Source organism: Ornithorhynchus anatinus, chromosome 1, assembly GCF_004115215.2.
Source record: "Ornithorhynchus anatinus isolate Pmale09 chromosome 1, mOrnAna1.pri.v4, whole genome shotgun sequence".
Classification (NCBI taxonomy): domain Eukaryota; kingdom Metazoa; phylum Chordata; class Mammalia; order Monotremata; family Ornithorhynchidae; genus Ornithorhynchus; species Ornithorhynchus anatinus.
In genome coordinates, this window is record NC_041728.1 from 71,097,036 (window position 1) to 71,110,644 (window position 13,609).

The 13,609-nt window shown below is 49.3% G+C and overlaps 1 protein-coding gene across 1 annotated transcript in view; it reads right to left on the reverse strand.

The window, feature by feature from the left end:
- The window catches only part of GCLC (glutamate-cysteine ligase catalytic subunit), a 55,400-nt gene extending 53,591 nt beyond the window's left edge, over window positions 1-1,809 (reverse strand). The window contains exon 1 of the mRNA XM_029059247.2: window positions 1,589-1,809. Within this exon, the coding sequence (XP_028915080.1) occupies window positions 1,589-1,738 (150 nt within the window). The 5' untranslated portion in view covers window positions 1,739-1,809. The remainder of the gene's footprint in view (window positions 1-1,588) is intronic.
- Window positions 1,810-13,609: the final 11,800 nt, after the last annotated feature.

The following is a 13,609-nucleotide window of genomic DNA, read 5'->3' on the forward strand; positions in this document are numbered from 1 at the left end:
GGAGGCAAAAAAGGGGAAGCTGTCAAGGTGCAGATTTTTGCTCAACAGGAACGCACTCAGGAAGAACTTCAAAGCATCATTTTTCTGGCCCCAAGGAGGTTCTGATGCCTGCAAAAAGTCAAACTAATTCTCCCGGCCCATTTCCAACCGTATTCCAGGTAAAAGTTGGGCAGGGAAAGGGGATGAAGGACTCATGGGACTGTCTGTTTTTTGGGGGGCAGAGGAGGAGGGTTGGGGCAGGGAGGTCACCACCCCAGAGAAGGCCCTGGCTGGTGCATCCCCGGCCCTCGGCGACCACCCTTAGGGAGGGAAGTGGGTACAAGAGTGAGAGTCAGGCTGCCAAGCCAAAACCCCCGAGGTTCAGTGCAAAGAGTGAGGGCCTGGGAGTCGGAAGGTCCTGGGTTCTACTCCCCCCTCCACCACTTGTCTGCTGTGCGACCTTTTTGGGCAACTACCTTCACGTCTCTTCAAGAAGCACTTCACTGCTACTTTGACAAGCGGCGTGGCTTGGTGGAGAGCCTGGGCTTGGGAGTCGGAGGTGGTGGGTTCTAATCCCGGCTCTGCCGCTTGTCAGCTGTGGGACTTTGGGCAAGTCACTTCCCGTCTCTGGGCCTCAGTTACCTCCTCTGTAAAATGGGGATTAAGACTGTGAGCCCCACGTGGGGCACCCTGATTACCCTGTATCTCTCCCAGCGCTTAGAACAGCGCTTCTCCTACAGTACGTGCTTAACAAATACCATCATCTGTCAGCTGCGTGACTCTGGGCAAGTCACTTCCCTTCTCTGGGCCTCAGTGACCTCATCTGTAAAATGGGGATGAAGACTGCGAGCCTCACATGGGACATCCTGATTACCCTATATCTACCCCAGTGCTTGGAACAGTGCTTGCACATAGTAAGCGCTTAAGAAATACCATCATCATCACCACCTGTCAGCTGTGCGACTTTGGGCAAGTCACTTCAGTTCTCTGGGCATTAGGGACCTCATCTGTAAAACGGGGATGAAGACTGCGAACCTCACCTAGGACACCCTGATTATCCTGCATCTCCCCCAGCGCTCAGAACAGTGCCTGGCACACAGTAAGCGCTTAAGAAATACCCTCATCACCACCTGTGAGCCGTGCGACTTTGGGCCAGTCCACTTCTCAGTGCCTCAGGGACCTCATCTGTAAAATGGGGATGAGGACTGCGAGCCTCACATGGAACACCCTGATGATCCTGCATCTCCCCCGGCGCTCAGAACAGTGCATGGCCCATAGTAAGCGCTTAAGAAATATCCTCATCACCACCTATGAGCCGTGCGACTTTGGGCCGGTCACTTCCCTTCGGCGGGCCTCAGGGACCTCACCTGTAAAGTGGGGATGAGGGCTGCGAGCCTCACCTAGGACACCCTGATCACCCCTTATCTCCCGCAGCGCTGGGCACCGAGTAAGGGCTTAAAAGCGGAGCAACGTTCTTCCTCCTCCTCCCCGGTGATGCGAGCCCGCGGGCGGGGGAGGGAAGGCGAGGATGGGGCCCGGCGTGAGGACGGGGAGGGAGAGAGGGAGGGCCGGAGAGGGGAAGCCCCGGCCGGGGTGTCCGCCGACCCACCTCGTCGCCCCACTTGAGCACGTCCTTGTGTCGCTCTTTGACGGTGTGGTAGATGTGCAGGAACTGGAGGACCCCGTGGCGCCGCACATGGTGGGCGTAGCGCTTCGTCTCCTCCCAGCTCAGCGGGGACCCCTGCGACAACAGCCCCATGGCCGCCCTAAGGACCGGCCGGTCCTGGCCCGGGTGGAGGGCACCCCGGCCGACCCCGGCCGACCCCGGCCGACCCCGGCCGACCCCCGCCGACCCCGGCCGACCCCCGCCGACCCCGACCGACCTCGGCCGACCCCGCTTGCCCCCGCTTGCCCCCGCTTGCCCCCGGCCGACCGGCGTCGAGGCGACCGACGGCTGCCCCGACCGCTGGGGAAGGCTCCGGCTAGCGAGGGCGCCGTGCGAGGCCGCGCATGCCCACTGGCCGCCCGGGACGGTCCGTTCCGCTCCGCTCCAGCGGTCCGGGTTTTAAAGGCCACCGAGGGGCGGGGGCGGAGGGGGAGAGGCTCCGGGCTCAGGGGCGGGGCGGCCTGCACATCACCCACAAAGATAATAATGTGGGTATTTGTTGAGCGCTTACTATGCGCACAGCGCTGTTCTAAGCGCTGGGGGGAGATGCAGGGGCATCGGGTGGTCCCACGTGGGGCTCACAGTTCATCCCCAGAATAATGTTGGTGTTTGTGAAGGGCTTACTCTGTGTGTGCTTAAGCGCTGGGGGAGATACAAGGTCATCGGGTGGTCCCACGTGGGGCTCACGGTCTTCATCCTCATTTTAATAATAATAATAATAATGTTGGTATTTGTGAGGCTCACAGTTAATCCCCAGATTAATGTTGGAGTTTGGTAAGCGCTTACTCTGTGCAGAGCACTGTTCTAAGCGCTGGGGGAGAGCCAGGGTCATCGGGTGGTCCCACGTGGGGCTCACGGTCTTCATCCTCATTTTAATCATAATAATAATGTTGGTATTTGTGAGGCTCACAGTTAATCCCCAGAATAATGTTGGTGTTTGGTAAGCGCTTACTCTGTGCACAGCGCTGTTCTAAGCACTGGGGGAGATGCAGGGTCATCAGGTGGTCCCACATGAGGCTCACAGTTAATTCCCATAATAATGTTGGTATTTGTCCATTCCAAGCTCTTAGTACAGTGCTCTGCACATAGTAAGTGCTCAATAAATACTATTGAATGATTAAGCGCTTACTATGTGCAGAGCACTGTTCTAAGCGCTGGGGGAGATGCAGGGTCATCGGGTGGTCCCACGTGAGGCTCACAGTTAATCCCCATAATAATGTTGGTGTTTGGTAAGCGCTTACTTTGTGCACAGCACTGTTCTAAGCGCTGGGGGAGAGCCAGGGTCATCGGGTGGTCCCACGTGAGGCTCACAGTTTTCATCCCCATTTTGCAGATGAGGTCACTGAGGCCCAGAGAAGTGAAGTGACTTGCCCACAGTCACACAGCTGACAAGTGGCAGAGCAGGAATTCGAACCCATGACCTCTGGCTCCCAAGCCCGGGCTCTTTCCACTGAGCCACGCTGTAGTGTTGATTGAGCGCTTGCTCTGTGCAGGGCACTGTGCTAAGCGCTCGGAAGGGACAATGCAGCAACAGAGACAGCCCCTGCCCGACATTCAATCGTATTGATTGAGAGCTTACTTTGTGCAGAGCACTGTACTAAGCGCTCAGAAGGGACAATGTAGCAACAGAGACAGTCCCGGCCCAGCATTCTTTCATTCAATCATATTGATTGAGCAGTTGCTCTCTGCAGGGCACTGTCCTAAGCACTGGGACAATTCGGCAACAGAGACAGTCCCTGCCCAACATTCATACAGTCAGATTGATTGAGTGCTTGCTCTGTGCAGGGCACTGTCCTAAACGCTTGGACAATTCGGCAACAGAAAGACAGTCCCTGCCCAACATTCATTCATTCAATCATATTGATTGAGCGCTTGCTCTGTGCAGGGCACTGTACTAAGCACTCGGAAGGGACAATTCAGCAACAGAGAGACAGCCCTGCACAACATTCATTTATTCAATCATATTGATTGAGCGCTTGCTCTGTGCAGGGCACTGTCCTAAACGCTTGGACAATTCTGCAACAAAGAGACAGTCCAATCCCAACATTCATTCATTCAGTCAGATTGAGTGCTTGCTCTGTGCAGGGCACTGTCCTAAGTGCTGGGACAATTCGCAACAGAGACAGCCCCTGCCCAACATTAATTCATTCAATCATATTGATTGAGCCCTTGCTCTGTGCAGGACACTGTCCTAAATGCTTGGAATGGATAATTTGGCAACAGAGAGACAGTCCCTGCCCAACTTTCATTCATTCAATCATATTGATTGCTTGCTCTGTGCAGGGCACTGTCCTAAGCGCTTGGAATGGTACAATTTGGCAACAGAGAGAGACAATCTCTGCCCAACATTCATTCATTCAATCTGATTTACTGAGCACTTGCTCTGTGCAGGACACTGTCCTAAGCACTTAGAATGGACATTTCGGCAACAGAGGCAATCTCTGCCCAACATTCATTCATTCAATCGGATTTACTGAGTGCTTGCTATGTGCAGGACACTGTCCTAAGTGCTCGGAATGGACAATTCGGCAACAGAGACAATCCCTGCCCAACATTCATTCATTCAATAGTATTTATTGAGCACTTACTATGTGCGGACCACTGAACTAAGCGCTTGGAATGTATAAAATGGCAAGAGATAGAGACAATCCCTGCCCAATAACGGGCTCACAGTCTAAATGGGGGAGACAGCCAAGCAAAACAGAACAAAACAACATCATCAAGATCAATAGAATCATGGAGATATATACCTCATTAACAAAATAAATAAGGTAATACATAATATATACAAAAATGCACAGTGCTGAGGGGAGGGGAAGGAGGAAGTGTCAAGCACTGTTCTAAGCGCTGGGGGAAGTACGTGGTCATCACGTTGTCCCACGTGGGGCTCACAGTCTTCATCCCCGTTTTACGTATGAGGTCACAGAGGCCCAGAGAAGTGAAGTGACTTAATGATAATAATAATAATAATGTTGGTATTTGTTCAGTGCTTACTATGTGTCAAGCACTGTTCTAAGCGCTGGGGGAAGTACGAGGTCATCATGTTGTCCCAAGTGGGGCTCACAGTCTTCATCCCCATTTTACAGATGAGGTCACTGAGGCACAGAGAATAATAATGTTGGTATTTGTTAAGCGCTTACTATGTGCCAAGCACTGTTCTAAGCGCTGGGGTAGACACAGGGGAATCAGGTTGTCCCATGTGGGGCTCACAGTCTTAATCCCCATTTTACAGATGAGGGAACTGAGGCACAGAGAAGTTAAGTGTCTTGCCCACAGTCACACAGCTGACAAGTGGCAGAGCTGGGATTCGAACTCATGAGCCCTGACTCCAAAGCCCGTGCTCTTTCCAATGAGCCACGCTGCTTCTCTAAGTGAAGTGACATACCCAAAGTCACACAACAGACAAGTGGCAGAGGCGGGATTAGAACCCACGACCTCTGACTCCCAAGCCCGGGCTCTCTCCACTAAATCCATGCTGCTCTGGCAGATCCGGTTTCTGGTGTGGAATCTCACACCAGCCCCAGTTACTTGAAAGGCTTAGCGATGTCACCCTGCCACCTGCTTTAGAGGACCGAAAATACTAGGGCATGTGATGGCACCGGCTGGAGGGATGCAGAGCTCCTGGAGGTTTATTAATTTATTGCTATTGTTCTTGTCTGTCTGTCTCCCCTGATTAGACTGTAAGCCCATCAAAGGGCAGGGACTGTCTCTATCTGTTACTGATTTCTACATTCCAAGCGCTTAGTACAGTGCTCTGCACATAGCAAGCGTTCAATAAATACTATTGAATGAATGAATGAATGAATGAATGAATGAATGGAGGTGGGCCGTGTGTGGGTAACCCATGGGGTCCGGGCCCCCTCGAGCCGAACCCGGAGCCAGCCCAGCCAGCCTGCCTAGTTAATAAAAATAATAATATTCATTCAATCGTATTTACTGAGCGCTTACTGGGTGCAGAGCACTGTACTAAGCGCTTGGGAGAGGACAGTATAACAATAATAATTATTATTATGGTATTTCTTAAGCACTTACTATGTACCAGACACTGTACTAAGCACTGGGGTGGATACTAGTCAGCTGTGTGACTTTGGGCAAGTCACTTAACTTCTCTGTGCCTCAGTTCTCTCATCTGTAAAATGGGGATTAAGACTGTGAGCCCCACGTGGGACAACCTGATTCCCTTGTGTCTACCCCAGCGCTTAGAACAGTGCTCTGCACATAGTAAGCGCTTAACAAATACCAACATTATTATTATTATTACAAGCAAATTAGGTTGGACACAGTCCCTGCCCAATGCAGGCCTCACAGTCTCCATCATTTTACAGATAAGGAAGCTGAGGTCCAGAGAAGTGAAGTGACTTGCCCAACAGACACATTCCCTGCCCACAACGAGCTTATTATTGTGGTATTTGTTAAACACTCAATAATAATAACAATAGTGGTATTTATTAAGCGCTTTCTATGAGCCAGGCACTGTAATGAGGATGGGGATGGATATGAGCAAATTGGGTTGTCCCCAGTCCCCGTCCCACGTGGGGCTCACAGTCTCAATCCCTATTTTACAGATGAGGTAACTGAGGCCTGGAGAAGTGAAGCGACTTTCCAAAGGTCACACAACAGGCTTTTACAGATGAGGTAACTGAGGCCCGGACGAGTGAAGTGACTTGCCGAGGGTCACACAATGGGCCAGCGGCAGAGCCGGGATTAGAACCCAGGTCCTTCTGACTCCCATGTCCGTGTTCGATCCACTAGACCATGCTAGGCCCAGACAACGATAAGTGATCCGGCCAACGACCTGGCCCCCCGGGGCCTGTACCCATTGAAAGTCGAGAGTTTGGTGGGGGCACAGTGGGGAGAGAGGTGTGTGGCCGTGACACTCAGCAGACTGATCTTCACTCAGGCCTTGAGGGAGGCAAAGGACGTTCAGATTTTGGGAATGTGTTTGCTGCATGGAAAAAAGGAGAGGTGCCAACCGTGTTGAATTGTTTCATCCTGGGTGTGGCCAAGGCATCAATTGCCACAGTTTAGATAGGCACAGTGACTGTTGCCTGGGTGAGTAGGCTCAGGTAAGAGGAATGGCCCAGGGGAAAGATCTGGAAATAATTGTGATGTACATAAAAGTGTTAACTGTGTGCCAAGTACTGGGCTAAGCGCCGGGGAATGTACAAGATAATAATGATGGTATTTGTTAAGCGCTTACTATGTGCCAAGCACTGTTCTAAGCACTGGTATAGATAAAAGGTAATCAGGTTGTCCCACGTGGGGCTCACAGACTAGATGAGGTAACTGAGGCTCAGAGAAGTTAAGTGACTTGCGCAAAGTCACACAGCTGACAAGTGGCGAAGGGAGATTAATAATAATGTTGGTATTCGTTGCAGAGCACTGTTCTAAGCGCTGGGGTAGATACAGGGTAATCAGGTTGTCCCACATGAGGCTCACAGTCTTAATCCCCATTTTTACAGATGAGGTAACTGAGGCACAGAGAAGTTAAGTGACTTGCCCACAGTCACTTAGAACCCAGGACCTCTGACTCCCGAGCCCATGCAAGAGAATCAGATGAGAAGCAGTCTCTATAATGACTGTGTTATTTGTTAAGCACTTACTAAGTACCAAAGAAGCACTAGAGTAGATACAAGTTAATCAGGTTGGATGTAGGCCCAGTCCCACATGCGGCTCTTAGTTAAGTAGGAGGGAGAACAGCTATTGAAATCCCCATTTTACAGATGAGGAAACTGAGGCACAGAGAAGTAACTCACTCAAAGTCACACAGCAAGCAAGGGCAGAATTTGGATTAAGATCTAGGTCAAGTATCATCATTATTTAACGCCCAACTTTCGGTTCTATTCACAGGTTGTCCACCAGGATTTCTGTATGACCTCAGGTAAATTGCTTAACCTCTCTGGGCCTTTTTCCTCATATGTTAAAAGGGGATAAAATAGGTTTTGGGCCTATGTGGGACAAGAACTGTGTCCAACTTGATCTATGCACTATTAAGTGTATACAGAATTCATTCGTTCATTCGATTGTATTTATTGAGCGCTTAGTGTGCAAATAACTATACTAAGCGCTTGGGAGAGTACAGTATAGCAACAAATAGACACATTCCTGCCCACAGTGAGCTCACAGTGCTCATAGTAGGCACTTAATACCATCTTTATGTAAACTCCTTATGGGCGGGAAGCATGTCTGCTAATTCTGTTGCTTTGTATTCTCCCAGGCGCTTAGCACAGTGCTCCACACATAGTAAGGTCTTAAAAAATACTACTGATTGATCGATTATATGGAATGTAGGAGGGGAGGAATAGGCTGGGAATCATTGCATATATTTTTATTACCCTATTTATTAGTTAATGAGGTGTACATCCCCTTGATTCTATTTATTGCTATTGTTTTTGTCTGTCGCCCCCAGTTAAATTGTAAGCCCGTCAATGGGCAGGGATTGTCTCTATCTGTTGCCGAATTGTACATTCCAAGTGCTTAGTACAGTGCTCTGCACATAGTAAGCGCTCAATAAACACTATTGAATGAATGAATTAGAGAAGCAGCGTGGCTCAGTGGAAAGAGCACGGGCTTGGGAGGCAGAGGTCATGGGTTTGAATCCTGCCTCTGCCAATTGTCAGCTGTGTGACTGTGGGCAAGTCACTTAACTTCTCTGTGCCTCAGTTCCCTCATCTGTAAAAGGGGATTAAGAATGTGAGCCTCACATGGGACAACCTGATTACCCCGTATCTACCACAGTGCTCTGCACAAATTAAGCGCTTAACAAATACCAACATTATTATTATTTTGCAGAGAGCGGAGGAATACAGACCCCAGGCTTGACTCTGGTTGTCAATGTTTCCCCTTGACCTTACCCATATGCTTTCTTGAGGATGGGCTAGTGGAAAGAGCATGGGACTGGGAGTCAGAGGAACGTGGTTTTAATCCTAGATCTGCCACTAGTCTCCTGGGCAAGTCACTTAACTTCTCTGTGTTTCTTCATCTGTAAAATGGGGATTAAATACCTAGTTTATCCCCCTCTCCACCTTAGACTGAGTCCCATGTGGGACAGAGATTGGGTGTGACATGATTATCTTGTATCTATCCCAGCAACAATGCTTGGCACATAGTAAGCACTTAAATACCATTGTTATTATTGTTAGGGCAGCTCCATTTTATCAGTTTCTCACATGTGTTCCTAGATTCTTGGAGGGATGGGTTTTAAGGTCACTTTTTTCTTCCACTAGCATCTTTTTGTTTTTCCTTATTGAGCGCTAATGGATTTTTGATGTTTCACCCTGATTCTTCATCAGATTTCATTTAGATTGTGAGTTCTTTTGGAGATGCCTCATTGATGATCTTGTATTTACCCTAGAGTTTTGAACAGTGCTTATCACCTGATAAGCGCTTAATAAAGATCACGGTGAAATCACCAATACCATATGTACAAAAATAATTTCCCACGTTTAATCCATCCATGGCACATTAATCCATCACATTTATTGAGCATCTAACTGAGGGCAGAGCACTGTATAAACTCTTGGGATAGTACCATAAAAAGGAGCAAACGTGATCCCTGCCCTCACAGATTTGATATTCACCCCACCCTTAGTCCCACAGCATTACCCAAAATTAATTTTAATGTCCATCTTCCACTCTAAGATTTAAGATGTGGGCAGAGAACGGTTTTCCAACTCTGTCGTACTGTACTCTCCCAAGCACTTGGACCTGGGAGTCAGAAGATCCTGTCCCTAATCCCGGCTCTGTCACTTGTTTTCACTGTGGCCTTGGGCAAATCACTTCACTTCTCAGTGCCTCAGTACCTCATCTGTAAACTAGGGATTAAGACATTCATTCATTCAATAGTATTTATTGAGTGCTTACTATGTGCAGAGCACTATACTAAGCGCTTGGAATGAACAAGTCGGCAACAGATAGAGACAGTCCCTGCCGTTTGACGGGCTTACAGTCTAATCGGGGGAGACGGACAGACGAGAACAATGGCAATAAATAGAGTCAAGGGGAAGAACATCTCATAAAAGCAATGGCATGTCACCCCCCCTCCTCAAAAATATCCAGTGGTTGCCTATCCACCTCTGTATCAGACAAAAACTCCTCACCATTGGCATTAAAGCTGTCCATCACCCTGCCCTCTCCTACCTCACCTCACTTCTCTCCTTCTACAACCCAGCCCGACTTTGCTCAACTTGGCTCCTCTGGTGCTAACCTGCTCACTGTGTGTCACCCTTGCTGACCCCTGCCCCATGTCCTACCTCTGCCCTGGAACTCCCTCCCTCTTCAAATCCACCAAAGACTCTCCTGCTCTTCAAAACCTTACTGAAGGCACACCTCCTCCAAGAGGCCTTTCCAGACTAAGCCCCACTTTTCCTCATCTCCTACTCCCTTCTGCATCACCCTGACTTGCTCCCTTTGCTCTTCCCCCATCTCCCAGCCCCACAACGCTTATGTAGACATCTTTCATTCACACATTTAATCATATTTATTGAGCGCTTACTATGTGCAGAGCATTCATTCATTCATTCAATCGTATTTATTGAGCACTTACTATGTGCAGAGCACTGTACTACGCACTTGGAATATGCAGCGTGGCTCAGTGGAAAGAGCCCAGGCTTGGGAGTCAGAGGTCATGGGTTCGACTCCCGGCTCTGCCACTTGTCAGCTGTGTGACTGTGGGCAAGTCACTTCACTTCTCTGTGCCTCAGTTACCTCCTCTGTAAAATGGGGATTAACTGTGAGCCTCACATGGGACAACCTGATGACTCTGTATCTTCCCCAGCGCTTAGAACAGTGCTCTGCACATAGTAAGCGCTTAACGGATACCAACGTTATTACAATTCGGCAACAGACAATCCCTGCTCAACAATGGGCTCACAGTCTAAACGGGGGAGACAGACAACAAAACAAAACAAAATAAGTAGTCTGGCGTCAATATCAAGATAAATAGAATCATAGATAGAGACACATCATTAGCAAAATAAATAGAGTAATAAATAATATTTACAAATATGCACCAGTGCTGAAGTTAGGGGAAGGGGGAAGAGCAGAGGGAGGGAGTAGGGGGAATGGGGAGGGGAGGAGGAGCAGAGAGAAAGGGACGGCTCAGTCTGGGAAGGCCTCCTGGAGGAGGGGAGCTCTCAGTAGGGATTTGAAGAGGGGAAGAGAGTTTGGCGCAGGTGAGGAGGGAGGGCATTATACTAAGTGCTTGGAATGTACAATTTGGCAACAGATAGAGACAATCCCTCTCCAACCACAGGCTCACAGTCTAAACTCTGTAATTTTATTTATTTGTATTGGTGTCTGTTTATTGGCATTGACGTCTGCCTCCCCCTCTGTAGACCGGGAGCTCATTGTGGGCAGGGGCTGGTACTCTTGGCTTAGTGGAAAGAGCACGGGCTTGGGAGTCAGATATCAAGGGTTCTAATCCCAACCCCCGCCACTTGTCTGCTGTGTAACCTTGGGCAAGTCACTTAACTTCTCTATTCCTCAGTTACCTCATCTGTAAAAATGGGGCTTAAAAATTGTGAGCCCCACGTGGGACAATCTGACTACCCTGTATTTACCCCCCAGCGCTTAGAACAGTGCTCTGAACAGAGTAAGTGCTTAACAAATACCATCATTATTATTATTATTATTATTATTAATGGACTTTCCCAAGCACTTAATAGAGCACTCTGCACACAGTAAGCACTTAATGAATACGACTGATTGAATGAATGAATGAAAAAAAGGCTGTGCGGTAATTTGCTTGTCTTCACGCTTGCTGTTAGTTGAGTGCTGGGAACATAAAGAAGCAGCAAGGCTCAGTGGAAAGAGCCCGGGCTTGGGAGTCACAGGCCATGGGTTCGAATCCTGGCTTTGCCATGTCAGCTGTGTGACTGTGGGCAAGTCACTTCACTTCTCTGGGCCTCAGTTCCCTCATCTGTAAAATGGGGATGAAGACTGTGAGCCTCACTCACGTGGGACAACCAGATTACCCTGTCTCTACCCCAGTGCTTAAAATAGTGCTATGCACAGAGTAAGCACTTAAATACCAACATTATTATAGTAAGCACTTAAATACTATCCTTACTATTATGTTATTATTAATGTTGGTATCTGTTAAGCGCTTACTATGGGCAGAGCACTGTTCTAAACCCTGGGGGAGAGACAGAGTTGTCCCACATGAGGCTCACAGTCTCAATCCCCATTTTCCACATGAGGGAACTGAGGCCCAGGGAAGTGAAGTGCCTTGCCCACAGTCACATAGCTGACAAGTGGCAGTGTTGGAATTTGAACCCACAACCTCTGACTCCCAAGCCATGCTGCTTCCTTTGCCCACAGCAAGTGCTCATTAAGCACCACTGATTACAGCGGCCATATCCAGCATGGCTCAGTGGAAAGAGCCTGGGCTTGGGAGTCAGAGGTCATGGGTTCGAATCCCCGATCTGCCACTTATCAGCTGTGTGACTGTGGGCAAGTTACTTCACTTCTCTGGGCCTCTGTTCCCTCATCTGTAAAATGGGGATTAACTGTGAGCCTCATGTGGGACAACCTGATTCCCCTGTGTCTCCCCCAGCGCTTAGAACAGAGCTCTGCACATAGTAAGTGCTTAACAAATACCAACATTATTATTATTATTATTATATCCTCTAGTTCCCTTCCTTGTGCATCACCAAAGGGGATAGCAGCGTGGCTCAGTGGAAAGAGCCCGGGCTTGGGAGCCAGAGGTCATGGGTTCGAATCCCAGCTCTGCCACTTGTCAGCTGTGTGAGTGTGGGCAAGTCACTTCACTTCTCTGGGCCTCAGTTCCCTCATCTGTCAAATGGGGATTAAGACTGTAAGCACCATGAGGGACAACTTGATTACCCTCTACCTACCCCAGTGCTTAGAACAGTGCTCTGCACATAGTAAACGCTTAACAAATACCAATATTATTATTATTATCCCAACCAATTCCATCTGAAAGAGGGGATTCCAGGCGAAGTGTCCCCTGCAATACACCTCAGTGACCTCATCTGTAAAGTGGGGATGAACTGTGAGCCTCACGTGGGACCACCCGATGACCCTGCATCTCCCCCAGTGCTTAGAACAGTGCTCTGCACATAGTAAGTGCTTAACAAACACCAACATTATTCTGGGGATTAACTGTGAGCCTCACGTGGGACCACCCGATGGCCCTGGATCTCCCCCAGTGCTTAGAACAGTGCTCTGCCCATAATAAGCGCTTACCAAACACCAACATTATTCTGGGGATTAACTGTGAACCTCACAAATACCAACATTATTATTATGATTAAAATGAGGATGAAGACCGTGAGCCCCACGTGGGACCACCCGATGACCCTGGCTCTCCCCCAGCGCTTAGAACAGTGCTCTGCACAGAGTAAGCGCCTACCAAACACCAACATTAATCTGGGGATTAACTGTGAGCCTCACAAATACCAACATTATTATTATAATTAAAATGAGGATGAAACCCGTGAGCCCCACGTGGGACCACCCGATGACCCTGGCTCTCCCCCAACCCTTAGAACAGTGCTCTGCACAGAGTAAGCCCTTCACAAACACCAACATTATTCTGGGGCTTAACTGTGAGCCTCACGTGGGACCACCCGATGACCCTGCATCTCCCCCAGCGCTTAGAACAGTGCTCTGCACAGAGTAAGCGCTTAACAAATACCAACATTATTATTATTATTATTATAAAGGCTGGGCTCCCCCATTATTATTATTATTGTTATTATTATTATAAAGGCTGGGCTCCCCCCGAGGCCGGTGTCTGGGTGGGAGGGAGGGAGGCTGTCCTGGCTCCCCGGCCTCCGCCAAAACCCGGCCCGGAGCCTCCTGCGGAGCGGACTGCGGAGCGGCTCCCCCGAGCATGCGCAGAAGCGAGTAGGAAGCGCGGCCGGCTTAGCGCTCGGCCCGTTGTTGTGATACCGCGGCCGCCGCACGTGACGCGCCGCCCCGCCCCCCCACCGTGACTCA